Raw genomic sequence first — 17,777 nt, forward strand, 5'->3', positions numbered from 1 at the left:
ACTCGAGTTAATCTAGACCTCTTGCTTTACTTGGACGTCCTTGATGTCTTCCCAACTCCAGAACTCTCTTCAAGTACTTCATGATCCTCCCTAATGTTTCTAAGCATGATAACGTCATTAGGTAGTAATATATTCTCAAAACTATGAAAAAAGTACTTAGAAATGAGCTCACACATAAATTCAATTGGCAGGCGTGGGCTCTAGTGAGTGGACCTTGGATAATAACTTGAGAAGTATTATATGTATGTGTATCCAAAGGAGTAATGTCATCATCCTCCTTCCACTCTTGAAGAGGAGTCATCCTCGACTTAAGCTAGTCTTCTTCTCCTAACTATGACGTCTTTAAATCTGAAATGTTAAATGTGGGGCTAACCCCAAACTCTAGGACAAATCAAGTTTATTATCATTGATCTCAACTATAGAAATCTATCTTTTCTCAAGTGAAACCACATTAAGAATGTGTTTGGTTCGTGAACGAGGTAGGATGAGTTGGATCCATCCCTGGATTGCGAGATGGGTTGATCCCATTTTTCTGTTTGGTTAGAGGGATGTGATGTGATGTGATGAGATGGATGTGAGATGTCTAGTTGTGATTATCTTTCTATAATAAGTTGGTGATGTTACCTCTCATCTCTCAAATAAATTTATGAGGTATTAGGATTACTGTGTGAATAACCTAGAGTAACTTTTATGTATATTTATACAAGTAATATATTTAAAATAAATTTAATAAATGGAATGGATATTTCACAATTAATAAATGGAATAGACAATTACGTGTAAATCTTTTGTGTATTCCTTAAAAAAAATATATCACAACCAATCAGCCCCTAGGATGAGTTGAGGAGGGATGGGTTGGACCCGGATCTAAGAGGCCCTCTGCATGTTCCAACCCATCCCACCCATTCCCAAACCAAACGAGATTTGAAATGAGTTGACTCATTCCCAACCAATTCCATCTTTGAAACTAAACACACTCTAAATCACCGGATGAAGCTTAACTGTCTTTCCACCTTTACTACCCATGAAGTTTATACTGACTTTACTGAGCATTAGTTTCATATTAATGTACTAGTAGACAATACAATCGTTCTAATGGATATATAGGCCGTGTTTGGCGGAGAGGGTATAAGTTAACTTATCGCTCGCATGGAAAACATAGTAATCGATTAGTACATGATTAATTAATTATTAAAAAAATAAAATAGATTAATATGATTTTTTAAAACAACTTTCCATAAAATTCTTTTATAAAAAATATATTGTTTAGTAGTTTGGAAAGTGTGTGCGCCGAAAATGAGAGAGGCTTAGTTAACTTATGCCCATGGCCGCGGGCCGAACACGACCATAGTACAGTTGTGACACATTGTTTAATGAGCTCGAAAACTTTGTAAGTGACACATTGTTTAAAGAACTCAAACAAAATGCTTAGAATTCACTGTTTAAGTGCTGCAGGGAGAGTGGAAGTAATTTTTTAGCATACGGGTGTAGGTACATCTGTTGCTTGCATGACATCTAAATAGTCATAAAAAATTATGAAAAAATTTAACAAGGTAGTTTCATATGAGTTATATCACTCCACTAACATGCAAGTTTAAATTCAACTTTTACGAGTTGTATCAAAAATAACAAAAAAACAATTATGAATATGTGTATACTTAGTTTCAGTTTTGTTTGTTTCTTTTGCTATAACTTGTATAAGTTGAATTTAAACTTGCTTATTTGTGGAGTGATATAAATCATATTAATCTATCTTATCAAATTTTTTTTATATTTTTTAATGACTATTTACATGACATGTAAACATAAAAAATATACCTACACCCTTATTTTTCCACAGGAATAGTGCACTTCATTGAACTCTTCCTTTTCTTTTCCTTTTCCTTGAGCACGTGCTGAGTCGGATGCCAGCCGGCGCAGCGGCACAACCACAACGGCACGCTCCTCACCGTCACCACCTCAGAATTCAAATTCCCCCTCCTCCCTGACCCCGCTGCTCGAACCTGAACCTACCCAATCCAGCCATGAGGTCCCTCTTCTCCTCGAAGTTCTCCCGCGCGCCGGCCTCCCCTCCGCCGCACGCCGCCGCGGGCGGAGAGGCCCCCGCCCCGACGCCCTCGTCGCACGGCCGCCACCGCCGCTTCCCCAAGGAGAACGTGGACCCGTCCTCCTCCCCCTCCCCCTCCCCCGCCCCGGCGCCGTACGACCACTCCCCGTACCGCTCCCCCTCGGGCAAGCCCCTCGCCGCCAAGAACCGCAGCCTCCCGCCGCGGCCCCCACTCAAGCGCAAGCTCCTCGACGTCTCCGCCGTCCCCGCGCCCGACAGCGCGCCCGCCGCCTGCGATTCCGGCGTCCAGGTTGGTGGAGCGCTAACTAGGGTTTGGGGTTTGGGATTGGTGGCACGGAGAGTAACCCTCGCTAGATCTGGTGTGATGCTTTTTTTTTTCTTTTGTGTTGATGGCAGGTTGTGGTGAGGGTGCGTCCGCCGAGTCGGGCGGAGGAGGAGGATGAGGGCGCCGCGAAGGAGGTGTGCGTGCGGAAGACCGGTCCCGGGTCCGTCGAGATACAGGGGCAAGGGTTCACCTTCGATTCGGTCGCTGACGAGGCCTCCACGCAGGTACGAGGTTCTACGATTTTAGTTCCGAATTCCAATGTTGTGTTTGAATTGGCTGGTATGTTCCAATTTCTACGTTCGTAGTTGTTTGATTTACTGCATTTCTGCTGATTCGATTGCTTATGAAGGCCTACTGAGTTTTACTCTGTTGTGAATCATTTGATTTGGTTGTATGATTTAGGGGACAGTGTTAGTGGATCCATACATTCTATAGGATTTTCTTTATTCGGGCCTTTTGTAAATTTACCAGATTGTGATGTTTAGGTTGATTTGTTACTCATATCTCTGATTCTCTGTATAATTGTTCGTTTGCTGTGGTGCGGTGCATAGTTACCTGAGTTTGATTGTGGTATTGTATTTGCAGGAGGATATCTTCCAGCTTGTTGGTCAACCGCTAGTCGAAAATTGTTTAGCTGGCTTCAACAGCTCAATTTTTGCATATGGACAGGTAACTGAGGCTTCAGCCATATCTCATTTCTCTGCTCCATTTTTGGTTTCTGTAAAGAAAGTTGACTAACACACTCTCATTTCTATTTTGTAATTAAAAAGACTGGCAGTGGGAAAACTTACACGATGTGGGGGCCATTGTCAGCCTTGTCCGATGATACAGCCAGCAGAGAGAGGGGGCTAACTCCTCGTGTTTTTGAACTATTGTTTTCACGCATTAAAGAAGTATGCCACGATTTGCTATTTAACTTTTTTTTTTCTTATTGAATTAAAGGTTCTCATATGCTGTTCAATTTCAGGAGCAGGCTAAACACTCAAATAAGCAACTTGCGTACCATTGCTGCTGCTCTTTCCTTGAGGCAAGTGCTATTTAAGCCTCTAAAATCACAACTGTTGTGATTCTTACTTTTGATAGAAATCCTGAGTTATTTTGTCTATGTATGCAGATCTACAATGAACAAATTACTGATTTGTTGGACCCCATGCAAAGAAATCTACAGGTGAAATGAAGTTTCAGAATTTAATTAAAAGAAGCCCTAGGCTTGTTCTGATATGTCCTGTACATTTTCAGATCAGAGAAGATGTTGGTACTTCTTCTGTTTATGTTGAGTCATTGACAAAGGAATTCGTGTTCACGATAAAGGATGTTACTCAATTGCTAGAAAAGGTAAACTGTTGGTCTTGGCATCTAAAGCCTTATCATCAATGCTTATTTGCTCTTTAACGGAAGTTGTATTTACTATTCAGATGTGACTATTGATATAGATGCTCTAACCATATAAGAATAATATGCTATTTCATAGTCTATGTCATTCTAAGATTGTTTTTTTTTCAGTAGCAGTTAAGCAAAGCTGATCCTAAATATAATTTTAGACTATGAAAGGATAAGAAACAATACATATAATCTGCTTTTGCATATTTTGTTAATTTTCTGTGCCAGTATCTTTAATATTGGTTCTTCCCTATGGCCTGACAATTTCCATCTCTTTCATGGATAATTCAATTTTATTTATTAATGATGACAGGGTTTGGCAAACCGAAGAACCGAGGCTACTACTGCAAATGCAGAAAGCTCGCGCTCACACTGTGTTTTTACTTGTTTTATTAAGTCAGAATCCAAGGTATTATCTGATTCATAATTGAATTGACACTCCAAATTTGATCCCTCATCCCTAACCTTTCACTAGCCTTTCAAGGACATGCTTGCCACTTTTATTATTATATTAGTGAGAAACATGTGTTTTCTAGGAGTTTCATTGTTTCCTTTGTTTTTTACACAATAGGTTGCTTTCTTTTCTCTGTGCTAACATTTTCTCTTTGCTTATTGCCCTTGCCTCAATAGTGTTGTTGTCTTTGGTTTCTTCACAATAGGTTGCTTTCTTTTCTCCGAACTGACATATATTCTCTTTGCAGTAGCTATTTCCTTGCCTCAGTCATTCCCTTTTTCCTACAAAAGGCAAGGTTTAACTGAACTATAGGTGGCTACTTGTAGTTGTAATTTTTTGGAGGCATTACCGTGACGGCATTTCCTTGATCCCTGATAACGAAGTTGCATTGATGATGGCCACTCTAGGACGTCCCTATAAAGTTTAAGTAATCTGCTATTTCATATGTTTTGCTGGCTTGCTGGAAATACATTAGAGTTAGCTTTTTTGTATATGGTGGACGTTCCTTGAAAAAATGGTGGCATTAACTTTTGGTCATCTGCTGTTCATGTCTGCATGTTACGCTATCTCTGTAAAATGCAATGAGGCGTGATGTATATATAGGAGGATCTTCGAACACGTTCAGTGTTATATGACCATTAATTACTTTGATGCTAATTTCAATTCAGATGTTTCCAATAACCTATGTTTCATCTCGATCTTATAGTTCTTCAACTTTGTTACTGTTGACAGAACATAGAGGACGGATCAAACTTTACAAGAACAAGTAGGATCAACTTGGTTGATCTTGCTGGATCAGAACGGCAAAAACTCACAAACGCGGCTGGCGACCGCTTAAAAGAAGCCGGGAACATAAACCGTTCACTCTCACAATTGGGGTATGGTTTGTTTAACAAATAAAGAATGTGTTGAAAACTTAATTGAACTATTGACCCTTTTTATAGCATATTTGGATTTATAGTTGGCTTTACTGATTTATAAAAATTGCTATCATAATTTTATATAGCTGTTTTACGTTGCACCATTGATTTCAGTGTACCTAATAATCAACGGTCATCAGAGAATTGGTCAGGAGTGAGTCTCTAAATGCATATGAAGCATTTGTGTCTTTTAATATTTAAAATTCATATATAAATAGTACTACATAAAACTGTTAGTATCTCAATTGTTACTCTCATTGGTGAGAGGATGACACTCAAACTTAGGGCAATTTTCTGTTTACTTATCGCCAAATGTCATGCCCTCCCGTGGGAGGGTTGGATACATATTTATAGCTGCCTACTAGTCTAAAAGATGCTGTCCTAGAGCATCTCAACAACCTGTCGTAGAGCATCCTAACCACCTGTCCTAGAGCATCCTAACAACCTGTCCTAGATGCTGTCCTAGTAACTGAAAGCTGAAAAGGGTAGGACACCACAAGACCAAGACCACACAACCCAAGACTTATTCCTTCATTCTCCCCCTAAGTCTTGTGCGTCGTCTTGTGGGAAAGTTGAGCCATCCCGATCCGGGAGCAAAGCTCAAGGAACCTGATCCTCCCAAGGGGCTTGGTAAGCAGATCCGCAAGCTGGTCCTTGGTGTTGATGTAGCTCGCCTTGATGCTTCCTTCCTCCAAGCAGCCTCGGATGAAGTGGTACCTCACCCAGATGTGCTTGCTCCGTTCGTGAAAAACGGGATTCCTTGCCAGGGCCAGAGCGGACTTGCTGTCCACCCTAGGCTCCACCGCTCCAGTGTCTCTGCCGAGGAGATCACCGAGCAGTCGAGCAAGCCAGAGTGCCTGGGTCGAAGCAGTGGAGGCCGCTATGTACTCGGCCTCGCAGCTGGATAGGGCCACCACCTGCTGCTTGACCGACTGCCAGCTAACGAGGCACTTGCCGAGGAAGAAGAGAATCCCGCTCATGCTCTTGCTAGTGTCGATGTCGCTGGTGTGGTCGCTGTCGGTATACCCAATGAACTGTGCCTTTCCAGGGCACCTCAGGTAGTAGAGGCCGTGGTCGAGAGTCCCCGCAACGTAGCGGATGATCCTCTTCACAGCCTGCTGGTGCTCCGTCGTCGGCCGCTGCATGAACTGACTAACGTTGCTGATGGAGAACGCCAAGTCCGGCCGTGTGTGGGTAAGATAGCGAAGGCTCCCCACAAGACGCCGGTACTGCGTAGCGTCTACCTCCTCCGCCGTGCTGTCCCGGCTCAGCTTCAGCCTCTCCATCGGGGTGAGGGCTGGGTTGCAATCGTTGAGCCTAGCTAGCTCAACGACGCGCTTGGCGTAGGCAGTATGACGAAGTGTGATCCCGGAGTCATCTTGGTGCACCTCGATCCCCAGATAGGAGAGGGGCCCCAAGTCTCTCATCTGGAAAGTGGCCTTCATGTCTTCCTTGAACGTTGCCACCTCCGTATCCTTGGTGCCGGTGATCACCAAGTCATCAACATAAACACCCACCAGTAGGGTATTTCCTCTATTTCCCCGCCAGTAGATAGCCGGCTCGTGTGGGCTTGGCTCGAAGCCCATCCTCTTCGAGCGTGGAATCCAACTTGGCATTCCACGCCCTCGGTGCCTGCCGCAGGCCGTACAAAGCCTTGTGCAGGTGTAGCACCTTGCCCTCCTTGCCGGGGATCGCAAAACCCGGCGGCTGGTGCACGTAAACCTCCTCCTTCAAGTCGCCGTTGAGGAACGCCGACTTGACGTCCATGTGATGGACGCGCCAGCCTTCCTGAGCTGCCAGCGCAAGGAGTCGCACGGATTCCATCCGTGCCACGGGGGCGAAGGCATCGTCGAAGTCGATCCCCTCCTGCTGCACGAAACCACGTGCCACCAAGCGAGCCTTGTGCTTGACGATGGCTCCGGTTTCATCCTCTTTAGCTTGAACACCCACTTAAGGGAGATCGCACGATGACCATGAGGGAGGTCAGAAGCTCCCAGGTGCGGTTCTCCTTAACCGCGTCCAATTCCGCCTTCGTCGCGGCGCGTCATGCCGCGTGTCTCTCGGCCTCTGCGAAGGACCGAGGCTCGCCGTCGTCGCACGCAAGGTGCAACTGTTCCTCCAGGTCATGAGGCACCAGTCCCGGCACCGGCTGATCGCCGAGGAGGTCCTCCATCGTACGGTACCGCAAGGGCTCTCCATCATGGTAGGCGTCGATGCGCTCCTCATCATGTGAGAGCGGAGTAGCGAACTGCACTGGGCTGCGCTCGACGTGAGCTGGTGTTGGTGTAGACGTGCCCTGAGGGGTGGCTGTTGGCGCTGGAGTGCGTGGGGTCGCCGGCTGTGGTGGTGTCGGCGAAGAGCTCGGCGCAGCCGAAGTCATGGCTCGAGAGCGTGGCGCTGTCGAAGTGGCGGGTGCCGGAGTTGATGGAGACTCAGAGGCTGGGGTAGGCACGCTCGGTGAAGGGGAGCTGCCCACTCCCCCAGCTTCCTTGAAGTGGATGTACTCGACAGTGAAGTCGTCGTACGTCGGAGTAGAGCAGTTGTCCACCGTCTTGTCCCATGTCCATCCTCGCCCTTCGTCGAACACCACGTCGCGCACCGTGCGCACACGCTGTGTCTCCGGGTCGAGGATGTGGTAGGTCTTCGAGCCCTCCGTGTAGCCGATGAACACTCTTGGGGTGCTCCTGTCGTCGAGCTTGCCGATGTGGCCAAGCTCCTTGGCGAACGCGAGGCAGCTGAAGACTCGCAGGTGGGAGACCGATGGCTTGCGCCCATGCCAAGCCTTGTACGGCGTCCTGCCATCGAGAGCCTTGGTGGGTGAGCGGTTGAGGATGTAGATGGCTGTCACCACCGCCTCCCCCCAGAAGAGAGCCGGCATCCCTCTCTGCTTGAGGAGGGCTCGAGCCATCCCCACAACTGTCTGGTTGCACCGCTCAACGACGCCGTTCTGCTGCGGGCTGTACGGCGCGGAGTAGTGGCGGTGAATACCTTCATCGGCACAGTATGACGCGAATTCAGCCGCCGTGAATTCACCGCCATTGTCGGTGTGCAGGACGCGCAACTTGCGGCCGCACTCCGCCTCCGCAGTAGCCTGCGTGCGCCTGATGGCGTCCGCAGCCTCTCCCTTGCTACCGAGGACTGTCACCCACATGTAGCGGGAGAGGTCGTCGACGAGCAGCAAGAAGAAGCGTCGTCCTCCTGGTGTGGCTGGAGTCGCCGGGCCACACAAATCCTCGTGCACGAGCTCGAGCCGTTCCTTGGCTCGGAAGCTCGTCTGATGGGGAAAGGGGAGTCGCCTCTGCTTCGTCAATACGCAGACGTCGCAGAACTGCTCCACGTGGTCAAGGCATGGCATGCCTCGCACCATCTCCTTGGTACTGAGCCGCTTCAGGGCCTCGAAGTGGAGATGGCCGAAGCGCTCATGCCACTGCCACGCCTCGTCGTCCCGGCGGGCGGCGAGGCACACAGGTTGTGCTACCTGCACGTTGAGGATGTAGAGTCGGTTGTTGCCTCTGGTTACCTTGACAAGGAGGCGACCACGGCGCTCCTTGATCTTGCGCCGATCCCAAATCCTCATGACTCCGTTCTTGATCACCACGCATGAGCCTTCCTCTTCTTCCAGCTGTCCAATGCTGATTATGGAGTTCCTCAGCGCGGGGATGTAGTAGACTCCGGTGAGCAGCCTGTGCTCGCCGGACTTGGTGGTGAGGATGACGAAGCCGGTGCCCTTGATATCCACGCTAGAGGCATCCCCAAACGTGACGAAGCCTCGGACGCTGGGATCAAGCTCGGTGAAGAACTCCCGTCGGCCGGTCATGTGATGGGTGGCCCCGGTGTCGAGGACCCACCCATCAGTCTTGTCGTTGTTGGAGCCGTCGCCAAGAAGGGCGCGTGCCTTCGGCTCTTCTAGGTGGAGGAAAGCCGATGCGGCCGGTGCCGCTGGAGATAGCTCGATGCTTGCGTGTGCCAGGAGCAGGGCCGGTTCTTCCTCCTCCACTTGTGCGGTGTTGGCCTGGCCTTGTCGTGGTTGTCGGCAGTCCTTGGCCCCGTGGCCAGACTTGCCACAGTTGCGGCAGGCGTCGTCTTGCGTCGACCTGCGGTTGCCGGTGGTGCCGCCCTGGACGCCTCCGCGGGCTCCACCCCGGATGCGTCCTCGTAGCCTGACCTGGACGCCTCCTCACCCCTTGCGCAGATTGCCGCGCTTGCGGCCGCCTACCGAGGAGGACTCCCCTTTTTTCCCATCACCCTGGTAGGCCTCCCACTGCTCCCGAGTGAGATGGAGCTTCCCGCCAATGGTGATGGGCCCAGAGAGGGGCTGTGGCTCATCGCCGTCGACGACCTTGAGGCGACGAATCGCCTCCTCGATCGTCAACATGGAAAGGTCCAGCAGAGACTCGATGGAGCGGGCGATCTACTTGTACTTCTCTGGGATGCAGCGGAAGAGCTTCTCGACAGCTCTCTCCTCGTTGTAGGTGTCATCGCCGTACTGCACCATCTTCTGCAACAGAGTTGAGACGGAGGGCAAAATCATCGATGTCCTCACCTGGCTTTAATGCCAGGTTCTCCCACTCCTTGCGGAGTGCTTGCAACGTGCTCTTGCGGGCGCGGTCGCTGCCGATGCGTGCCGCAGCGATGGCGTCCCAGACCTCCTTGGCAGTCCGCTTTTGCGAAAGCGAGAACTGCATCTCGGACGGAACTGCAGCGATGAGGGCATCCCGTGCCCGTCGGTCTTCATCGTAGTCAACGCGCGATACCGAACTGCCTCCCATATGTGCCGCACCTGGAGCCTCACCCTCATCAACGCGGCCCACTCGATGTAGTTGGTCTTGGTGAGGGTAGACCACCCACCACTGGGACCGAAGTCCCTGACCACCGCTTGGATGCCGTGGTAGCCATGGCGCCGGTCAGGGGAGGGAGAGTCGCGCTGCCTGTGAGGGCCGCGCTCTCCGTAGACCCGGCTGCCGTCACCGAGAGTGCCGTCGCCGCGCGCGTGCTCTGAGATGCCACCGGCACGCCTGCGCCCGTCTGGGCTACCGTTGCCGCGTGCGCCCCCGCCTGGAGCGCCATCGGCGGGCGCACGGCCCCCTGGACCGACGCCGCCGTGGCGTTGGGCTGCTGCGCACCGTGCTGTCCGCTCCCGCGCCCTTCCTCTTGCCAGCTCCTCAAGGTCCCTGTCGGCGGTGATGTCGCCGGCAATGGAGCCGTTGATGCTGCCGCGCAAGGTCTCAACCTCAGCCTCCGCCGCACGTGCTGCATCTTCCGCCTCCTTTGCTTTCGCCTCCGCCCTGATCGCCGCCAACTCCGCTGCCGCCAGCCTTGCTGCCCTTGCTGCTGCTGCTGCGGTCTGTGCCGCTGCTCGCCTGCGCTCTTGCGCTGCAGCGAGCTCGGCGTCCTGCTGATGCCGTGTGCTCGAGGCGCCCGAACGCCGAGACTGTCCGTCGGACATGGCGCGCCTCCGGGGAGCTGCTGCATGGAGAAGGCAAATGGAAAGGGGAAGGAGGAGCAGCCGGTGTTGCTGCTGCTGCTGGTGGTGGCTGAGTGCTCACTCGAGCTTGGGAAGGGGAGGAGCAAGAGATGTTCAACCTACAGGAAAGTGTGGCTCTGATACCAGATGTTAGTATCTCAATTGTTACTCTCATTGGTGAGAGGATAACACTCAAACTTGGGCAATTTTCTATTTACTAATCGCCAAATGTCATGCCCTCCCGTGGGAGGGTTGGATACATATTTATAGCTGCCTACTAGTTTAAAAGATGTTGTCCTAAAACATCTCAACAACCTGTCGTAGAGCATCCTAACCACCTGTCCTAGATGTTGTCCTAATAACTGAAAGCTGAAAAAACAAGGGTAGGACACCACAAGACCAAGACCAAACAGCTCAAGACTTATTCCTTCAAAAACAAATGAAGAATATTGCATTAATTACACAAGTACAGTCAATTTCCTGTTTTATTGTGATTTTTCAGAATGTCTTTTGTACATCCTGGTATACAATGCATTTGGAAACAACAACGTATTGAATACCGAACAAATTAGTAAACTTGAGACAAATACCGAGGGATTTCTTCATGGATATATCATGCTGATTTGACATAGATTAGATGTGGGTGCATTAGATGATCCTTTATGTTTCTCATGTATGTGATTGCAAAATAAATATTTTCTTCAGAACTAACAAACACAGACATTTAGTCATCTGTATTTTTGAATTACTCCATTGTGTCATAAATATTTGATGTTTATGATATGATTCGGTCAAACTTATGAAAATTTGACATTAATTGTATTTTGAAACAAGTTTATAAAATCTGTTCATGATATTATTATAGTTTTTTTCAAGGCAAATCTGAGTATACCATTTTTTTTTGCTTTTATAAAGTAAGCATTTGAGAAGTGATTGATAGTAAAAGCTTGAACGTTTGACAACATCTTATGCTAAAAGTCAAATTTATGATTGAAAAGAGTAAGATTCACTAATTTTTTTACTACTAATTGTTGTTGCTGCAGAAACCTGATTAATATACTAGCGGGGGTATCTCAGTCTGGAAAACAAAGACATCATATTCCTTATCGAGATTCCAAGTTGACCTTTCTTTTGCAAGAATCGCTTGGTGGTAATGCTAAGCTTGCAATGATTTGTGCGATTTCACCATCACAAAAGTACTGTTTGAGACTATCACAAGATATTTTCTTTTGCCATTCTTGTTTCTTCATGTGCTAATAACTTGTTGTTTCTTCTGCAGCTGTAAGAGTGAAACACTAAGCACCCTAAGATTTGCTCACCGTGCAAAAGATATAAAAAACAATGCTGTTGTCAATGAACAAAGAGAAGATGACGTGAATGTTCTTCGTGAGCAAATCAGGCAGCTGAAGGTATTATTGAAATTCTTTACTTTTTGGTAATCATGATTTTCAATTAACGGCCTCTATCCTTATTGCAGGAGGAGCTTCACCGTGCGAGATCAAATGGGAGCGTGCCAGGAAGCAATGGCAGCCCTTCCACTGGTTGGAATGCTCAAAATAGCTTGCTTTTGAAAATGAGCTTGAGTCGTCCTACAACATTCCCCACCATCAAAGATGATAGTGATGAGGAGATGGAGATTGATGACAACGATATTGAGAAGCCTTCTAATCTAGAGAACAAGTCATTATCTTCTCATGGGGATGTCGAAGAAAACAGATGCAAGTCAGACTTGGCAGCAAGCATTCAGAAGGGCCTTCAAGTCATTGAAAGCCATCGAAATAGTGTTGCTTGGAGGAGATCATCATTAGGTTTTAACACTAGACTTATGGATGCTCATCTTTCAGTTCCAATTTGCAAAGTTGATGTGGCTATTCAAACCGACCCTGAAGAATCTGAACCAAGACAAAACACTATGGCTCTAATTCCTAGCAGTCAGGCTGAAGCAACTATGGATGAAAACAGAGGAATCTCTGGTTGCCTAGATCTACAATTAATAGCAGTTGATGGAGCAATACCCTCTAATGATCTAAAGCAACAGGAGCAAGTATTTAAAGTAAGTTACTATGCAAATGTATGTACCATTTATCTGCAATATGAGCATGAGGAACTTATGCGTAGGATTGTTTTATTTCTATAGGCCGTGGAGAAGGTCCTCGCTGGAGCCATCAGGCGAGAGATGTTACGTGATGAACAGTGTGCAAAGCAAGCCTCTGAAATTCAACAGCTAAAACGTTTGGTTGGTGCCTTTCCCTTCCTATCAGATTTCAGAATCTGTATTCATCCATCTGATGTGTTTTCTGTGCGCAGGTGCAACAATATAAACATGAACGAGAATGCAATGCTGTAATTGCACAGATACGAGATGAAAAAATTGCAAGACTTGAAACACTTGTGGATGGAATTTTGCCAACTGAAGAACTTATGCATGCAGAGTATCTCTCTCTTCAAGATGAACACAAGGTCTTCTATTTTTCTGTTTATTTTTCCTATGTTACCAAATATTCACTGGTTTCTTTTAAATTGAGCAAGCTATATTCTTAAACATGTTCCTCTTGAATCAACAAAAATAGATTCTCAATCAGAAATATGAGAACCATCCTGAAGTTTTGAGTGCTAAAATCGAGCTTGAAAGAATCCAAGAAGAATTGGAGAGGTACAGAAACTTCAAGGATGAGAAGAAAATTTTACAGGAGGAGATCCAACACTTAAAAAATTAGTTGCATTACATGCTGTCATCATCAATGGCATTGGGTAGGCCTCCGGTTAAACTGTTGCAGGCAACTAATACTGTCTCAGATCGTCCAACCATTTCAGCTTTGGAAGAAGCTGGCGAGGATAGCCACAGCATTGTTGAGGATGCTGAGAGTAGATGGCTTACTCTTACAGAAGAGCTTAGAGTTGAGCTTGAGAAAAGTAGATCTCTCACTGACCGTCTGCAGCTTGAAGTGGAATCAGAAAAGAGATGCTCAGAGGAATTAAAGGGAGCATTGGAAATGGCAATGCAGGGGCATGCTAGAATCTTAGAACAGTACTGTGAATTACAGGAAAAACATGCATCCTTGCTCTCAATGTGTCGCACAATCAATGATGGTATCGAAGATGTGAAAAAGCAAGCAGCAAAAGCTGGTGTGCGAGGGGCTGAATCTAGGTTCATCAATTCCCTTGCCAGAGAAGTATCAATCCTAAGAGCTGAGCGAGAGAAGGAGCGTCGGTTTTGGATGGATGAAAATAAAGGCCTTCAGCAACAACTAAGTGATACTGCTGAAGCTGTGCAGGCTGCTGGTGAGCTTCTTGTACGATTAAATGATGCTGAGGAAGCTGCATCACTTGCGCAGGTACCATTTTCTGCTTTGTATACCTGCATCTGCATTCAATATACATTACAGTAGGATGCTTGGAACCTGGTATGTAGTTATCGTATACATGTTCAATCCTAGAATTTACAAAGCTGTTAACGTGCTGAATTCCTTGATCCTGAATAATGGCATCACTTGATTTGAAAAGCCAATGTGATGTTTGCATTGCCACTCCAACCCAATTAAAACCGAACACCTAATTCTTCCCTTGATATGTTATTTTATGGTTCCATGCCTTCACTTTATGTGTCCAAACGGAATTATGTTCAAATCTTCTGTGAGGCTACTATCCATTTCATGCATCTTAATTTCCAAGTAGGAAGTAGTATAAGACTGTTTTTCTTTTGCATTTTGTGAATTGCACTGTTTTTATTTTAAATCTGAACCTTTTTACGTAACTTAAACTAAGAACATAATTTTCCTTTGCTGCAGAAGCGGGCCGAGTTGGCAGAGCAGGAGATGAATAAGGCCTTTGAAGAAATCAACAACTTGAAAAGGAATCATGACCAAGAAGTTCTTGTGCTAAACCAGCAGCTCGTTGAATCAAAACTGCCCACCAACGTTGTACAGTCACCTGAGCCTAGTGAAAGCGGCCCTGCTAGATACGACACCGGTGGGAGCTTCGGCGATGAGCAATGGCGAGAGGAGTTCAAACCCTTCCAGTCGGTTGAGGTCTCCAAAAGCAGTGATCCCAGCTCATGGTTCTATGGGTACGATAAATGCAACATTTGACAAGGCATTCTGGAACCATTTGTATTTATTTGTTTTAGATTCTTTCACCTTGAAAGGTAATATGTTGTACACCGTGCCATTATTAGAGGAAAAGAATTTTCCCAACATTGGCTTACCATATACCAAAACGCAGCTCCCCTCGCTGCCTAATGCTGTCATTCAGCAGCACTCTCATAAGTTGTATGTTGTGTCGAAAACTCAAACTCAAGGTGTATGTGTTTAGATGGACTGACGGAGCATGTAAAAAGGGCATCCTTATTTTTGGCAGCTGGTTTGTTTTGCGTGTCTCTTTGTTACTCCTCTGGTCATAAATATTTGATGCTTAAGACAAGATTTAATCAAAGTTTGGAAGCTCTAACCATTGGTTTTACATTAGAGCAAGTATCTAAAATTTGTTAGGGTTATGATATTATGACATCACTCTTCAAGACAACTTTCATATCATTTTTCTAAGCTTTTCTGAAATTATTGATGAAATGTTTTAAAAAATAACTAAATATTTTCCTAAGTGCCAATTATTTATGACCAGGAATAGAGCAATTTATCGTTACTCATTAGAACAAATTTTTCATATGGCCTTGCAATTATGTGACCCAAATCTTGTGAAATGTATATGTAGCCGGTACTTACTGCGTGGTGCGTCATCAAATGCAGAAAAAACATTATTGTGCTATTTTCTCATGGATTATTTTGGGCATGATTTCGAACCTCTTAAACGGCATGTTTCATGAAAAAAAATCTATACAAAAGTTCCTTATTTGACCTTTTAAAAATATTTTTTAAAATTTTTTGTAGCAATTAATTCAATAGTTTCTATCCCCAATTTAGATAATCTAAGGCCGCGTTCGGCTAGAGGCGGGAAGAGGATAAGTTATACAGCATCAAAAACGTAGTAATAGATTAGTACATGATTAATTAATTATTAATTATTAAAAAAATATAAAATAGATTAATATATATTTTAAAACAACTTTCCTATAGAAAATTTTCACATAAACTATACCGTTTAGCAGTTCGGGAAACGTACGCGCAAAAAACAAGAGCGGTTAGATATCTAAGCTGGGATGCCGAACGAGGCCTAAGTCTGTTTTGTTATCTTAGCTAGCGATGTCGTTAAACTTTAGAGCTTTTACAAATTTATCACTAGTTTTTTTTCTATATTATAATGATATCACTACAACAACAGTTTTGGTGCTATTTTTATAACTTTCTAGTGACGGTTTTGTAATAACGATGCAAACCAATAACAAATTTGCAGTAGTATATTTAACTCTCCCTTAATAGAGATTGAAAAAAGAAAACTACCTAAGTTCGATTTGTCAACTATGTTGCTCAAGTTCTGTACGTTGTATATCTGTAACTGCAGTTAACTTGGAAAGTCCAGCCCAAGATTTATTGGGCTTTGACTGACCTAGAATCCTAGTAGATGGGTAGATGACTAGACGTGTTGAAACATTTGGGTACCTTAACTATTGGAAGAATCCAAATGACATCCCTCGACCGTAGAAGTACAGAACATTTCCTAACTTTTAGGCCCCGTTTAGTCTTCAGAAATTTTCACCCAAAAACATCACATCAAATCTTTAGACACCTAAATAGAGTATTAAACATAGATAAATCGAAAAACTAATTGCACAGTTATGTGAGAAATCGTGAGACGAATCTTTTGAGCCTAATTAGTACATGATTAGCCATAAGTGCTACAGTAACCCACATGTGTTAATGACGGATTAATTAGGCTCAACAGATTCATCTCGCGGTTTCCATGCCAACCGTGAAATTCGTTTTTTCATTCTTGTCCAAAAACTCCTTTCAACATCTGATCAAACATCTGATGTGACACGCGAAAAATTTTATTTCACCACTAAACACCCCCTTAATACTGGTGCAAATCAAGTCCCTATCCTACACGACATCCACATGATGATTACATGGCATTCTGGCCAGCAAAAGATAAAAATAAATTAAATACATATAATTCCCACATGTAAGAGGATCTGTAGAGTATTTAGAAGGGTTGAAGGAAGAAAGAGAGCCAGTTTGTCCTGTCTTTACACACTGAGCACTCTTTCTCTTATCGAAAAGGCTAATTAGCGAACGTTCGCGTGAACGGCTCCACGTGCGAACAGACCCAAAACATGTATTTTTTACTTTATATGTATAAAGTTTTTTACTTTATGGTATAAAGTTTATAGGTATAAATTTATATGTATAAAGATTTTTCTATATTAAGTTTATATCAATAATATTTATATCCTTTTGTGTTTATACGTATGTATATGTATATGTGTATAAATATATATATAAATAAGTTTGCATGTATAAAGTTTACATGTCTAAAGTTTATAGGTATACAGTTTATATGTCAAAAATGTGTGTGTATATATATAACACCCTGCCTCCAAAATCCGCATTAGTCCGCTATAACTTTCGTTCTCGCTTCGTGTAAGCTCTGACTTTCGTCCTCGCTGAGACAAAATCCGCATTAGTCCGCTATGACTTTCGTCCTCGCTTCATGTAAGCTCTGACTTTCGTTCTCGTTTTGTCAAAATCCGCATTAGTCCGCTATGACTTTTGTCCTCGCTTCGTGTAAGCTCTGACTTTCGTCCATGTTTCGTGTAAAAGAGTTAACCCGGGGATACCATGTCGCTTCGTGTAAAAGGGTTAACCCAGCGAGACAAAATCCGTATTAGTCCACTCTGACTTTCATCCTTGCTTCGTGTTGGTTAACCTAGGGATACCATGTCACTTCGTGTAAAAGGGTTAACCCGGGATACTAAACCACCACTACACTTCTGGGCCACATTCGCATGGTATGCTGGGCCACGACTACACTTCTGGGCATCCTCGCTTCATGTTGGTTAACCCGGGGATACCATGTCACTTTGTGTAAAAGGTTTAACCCGGGAATACTAAACCACCACTACACTTCTGGGCCACGTTCGCATGATATCCTGAGCCACGACTACACTTCTGGGCCGTTCGCATGGTATCTCGCTTACACTTTTGTCCTCGCTTCGTGTAAAAGGGTTAATCTGAGAATATCATGGTTAGAGCACCAAGACTTATAAACAGTTT

General features: G+C 45.3%; 1 protein-coding gene across 2 annotated transcripts; it reads left to right on the top strand.

The window, feature by feature from the left end:
- Window positions 1-2,014: 2,014 nt before the first annotated feature.
- LOC102714350 (kinesin-like protein KIN-12B) lies at window positions 2,015-14,965 on the top strand. Of its 2 annotated transcripts, XM_040520272.1 has the most exons (17): window positions 2,015-2,357; window positions 2,465-2,617; window positions 2,979-3,062; window positions 3,164-3,286; window positions 3,361-3,420; window positions 3,508-3,561; window positions 3,633-3,728; window positions 4,087-4,182; window positions 4,960-5,105; window positions 11,655-11,807; window positions 11,891-12,020; window positions 12,089-12,664; window positions 12,749-12,847; window positions 12,919-13,071; window positions 13,182-13,264; window positions 13,408-13,946; window positions 14,400-14,965. In XM_040520272.1, exons 1-16 carry the CDS (start codon window positions 2,025-2,027, stop codon window positions 13,448-13,450), a joined length of 2,382 nt encoding a protein of 793 aa, XP_040376206.1. In that variant the 5' UTR covers window positions 2,015-2,024; the 3' UTR covers window positions 13,451-13,946; window positions 14,400-14,965. The 2 variants fall into 2 exon arrangements, with proteins under 2 accessions (XP_040376206.1, XP_040376205.1); XM_040520271.1 differs by having other exon boundaries at window positions 13,182-13,946.
- The last annotated feature ends 2,812 nt before the right edge of the window (window positions 14,966-17,777 follow it).

Source organism: Oryza brachyantha, chromosome 2 (genome assembly GCF_000231095.2).
Source record: "Oryza brachyantha chromosome 2, ObraRS2, whole genome shotgun sequence".
Taxonomy (NCBI): Eukaryota; Viridiplantae; Streptophyta; class Magnoliopsida; order Poales; family Poaceae; genus Oryza; species Oryza brachyantha.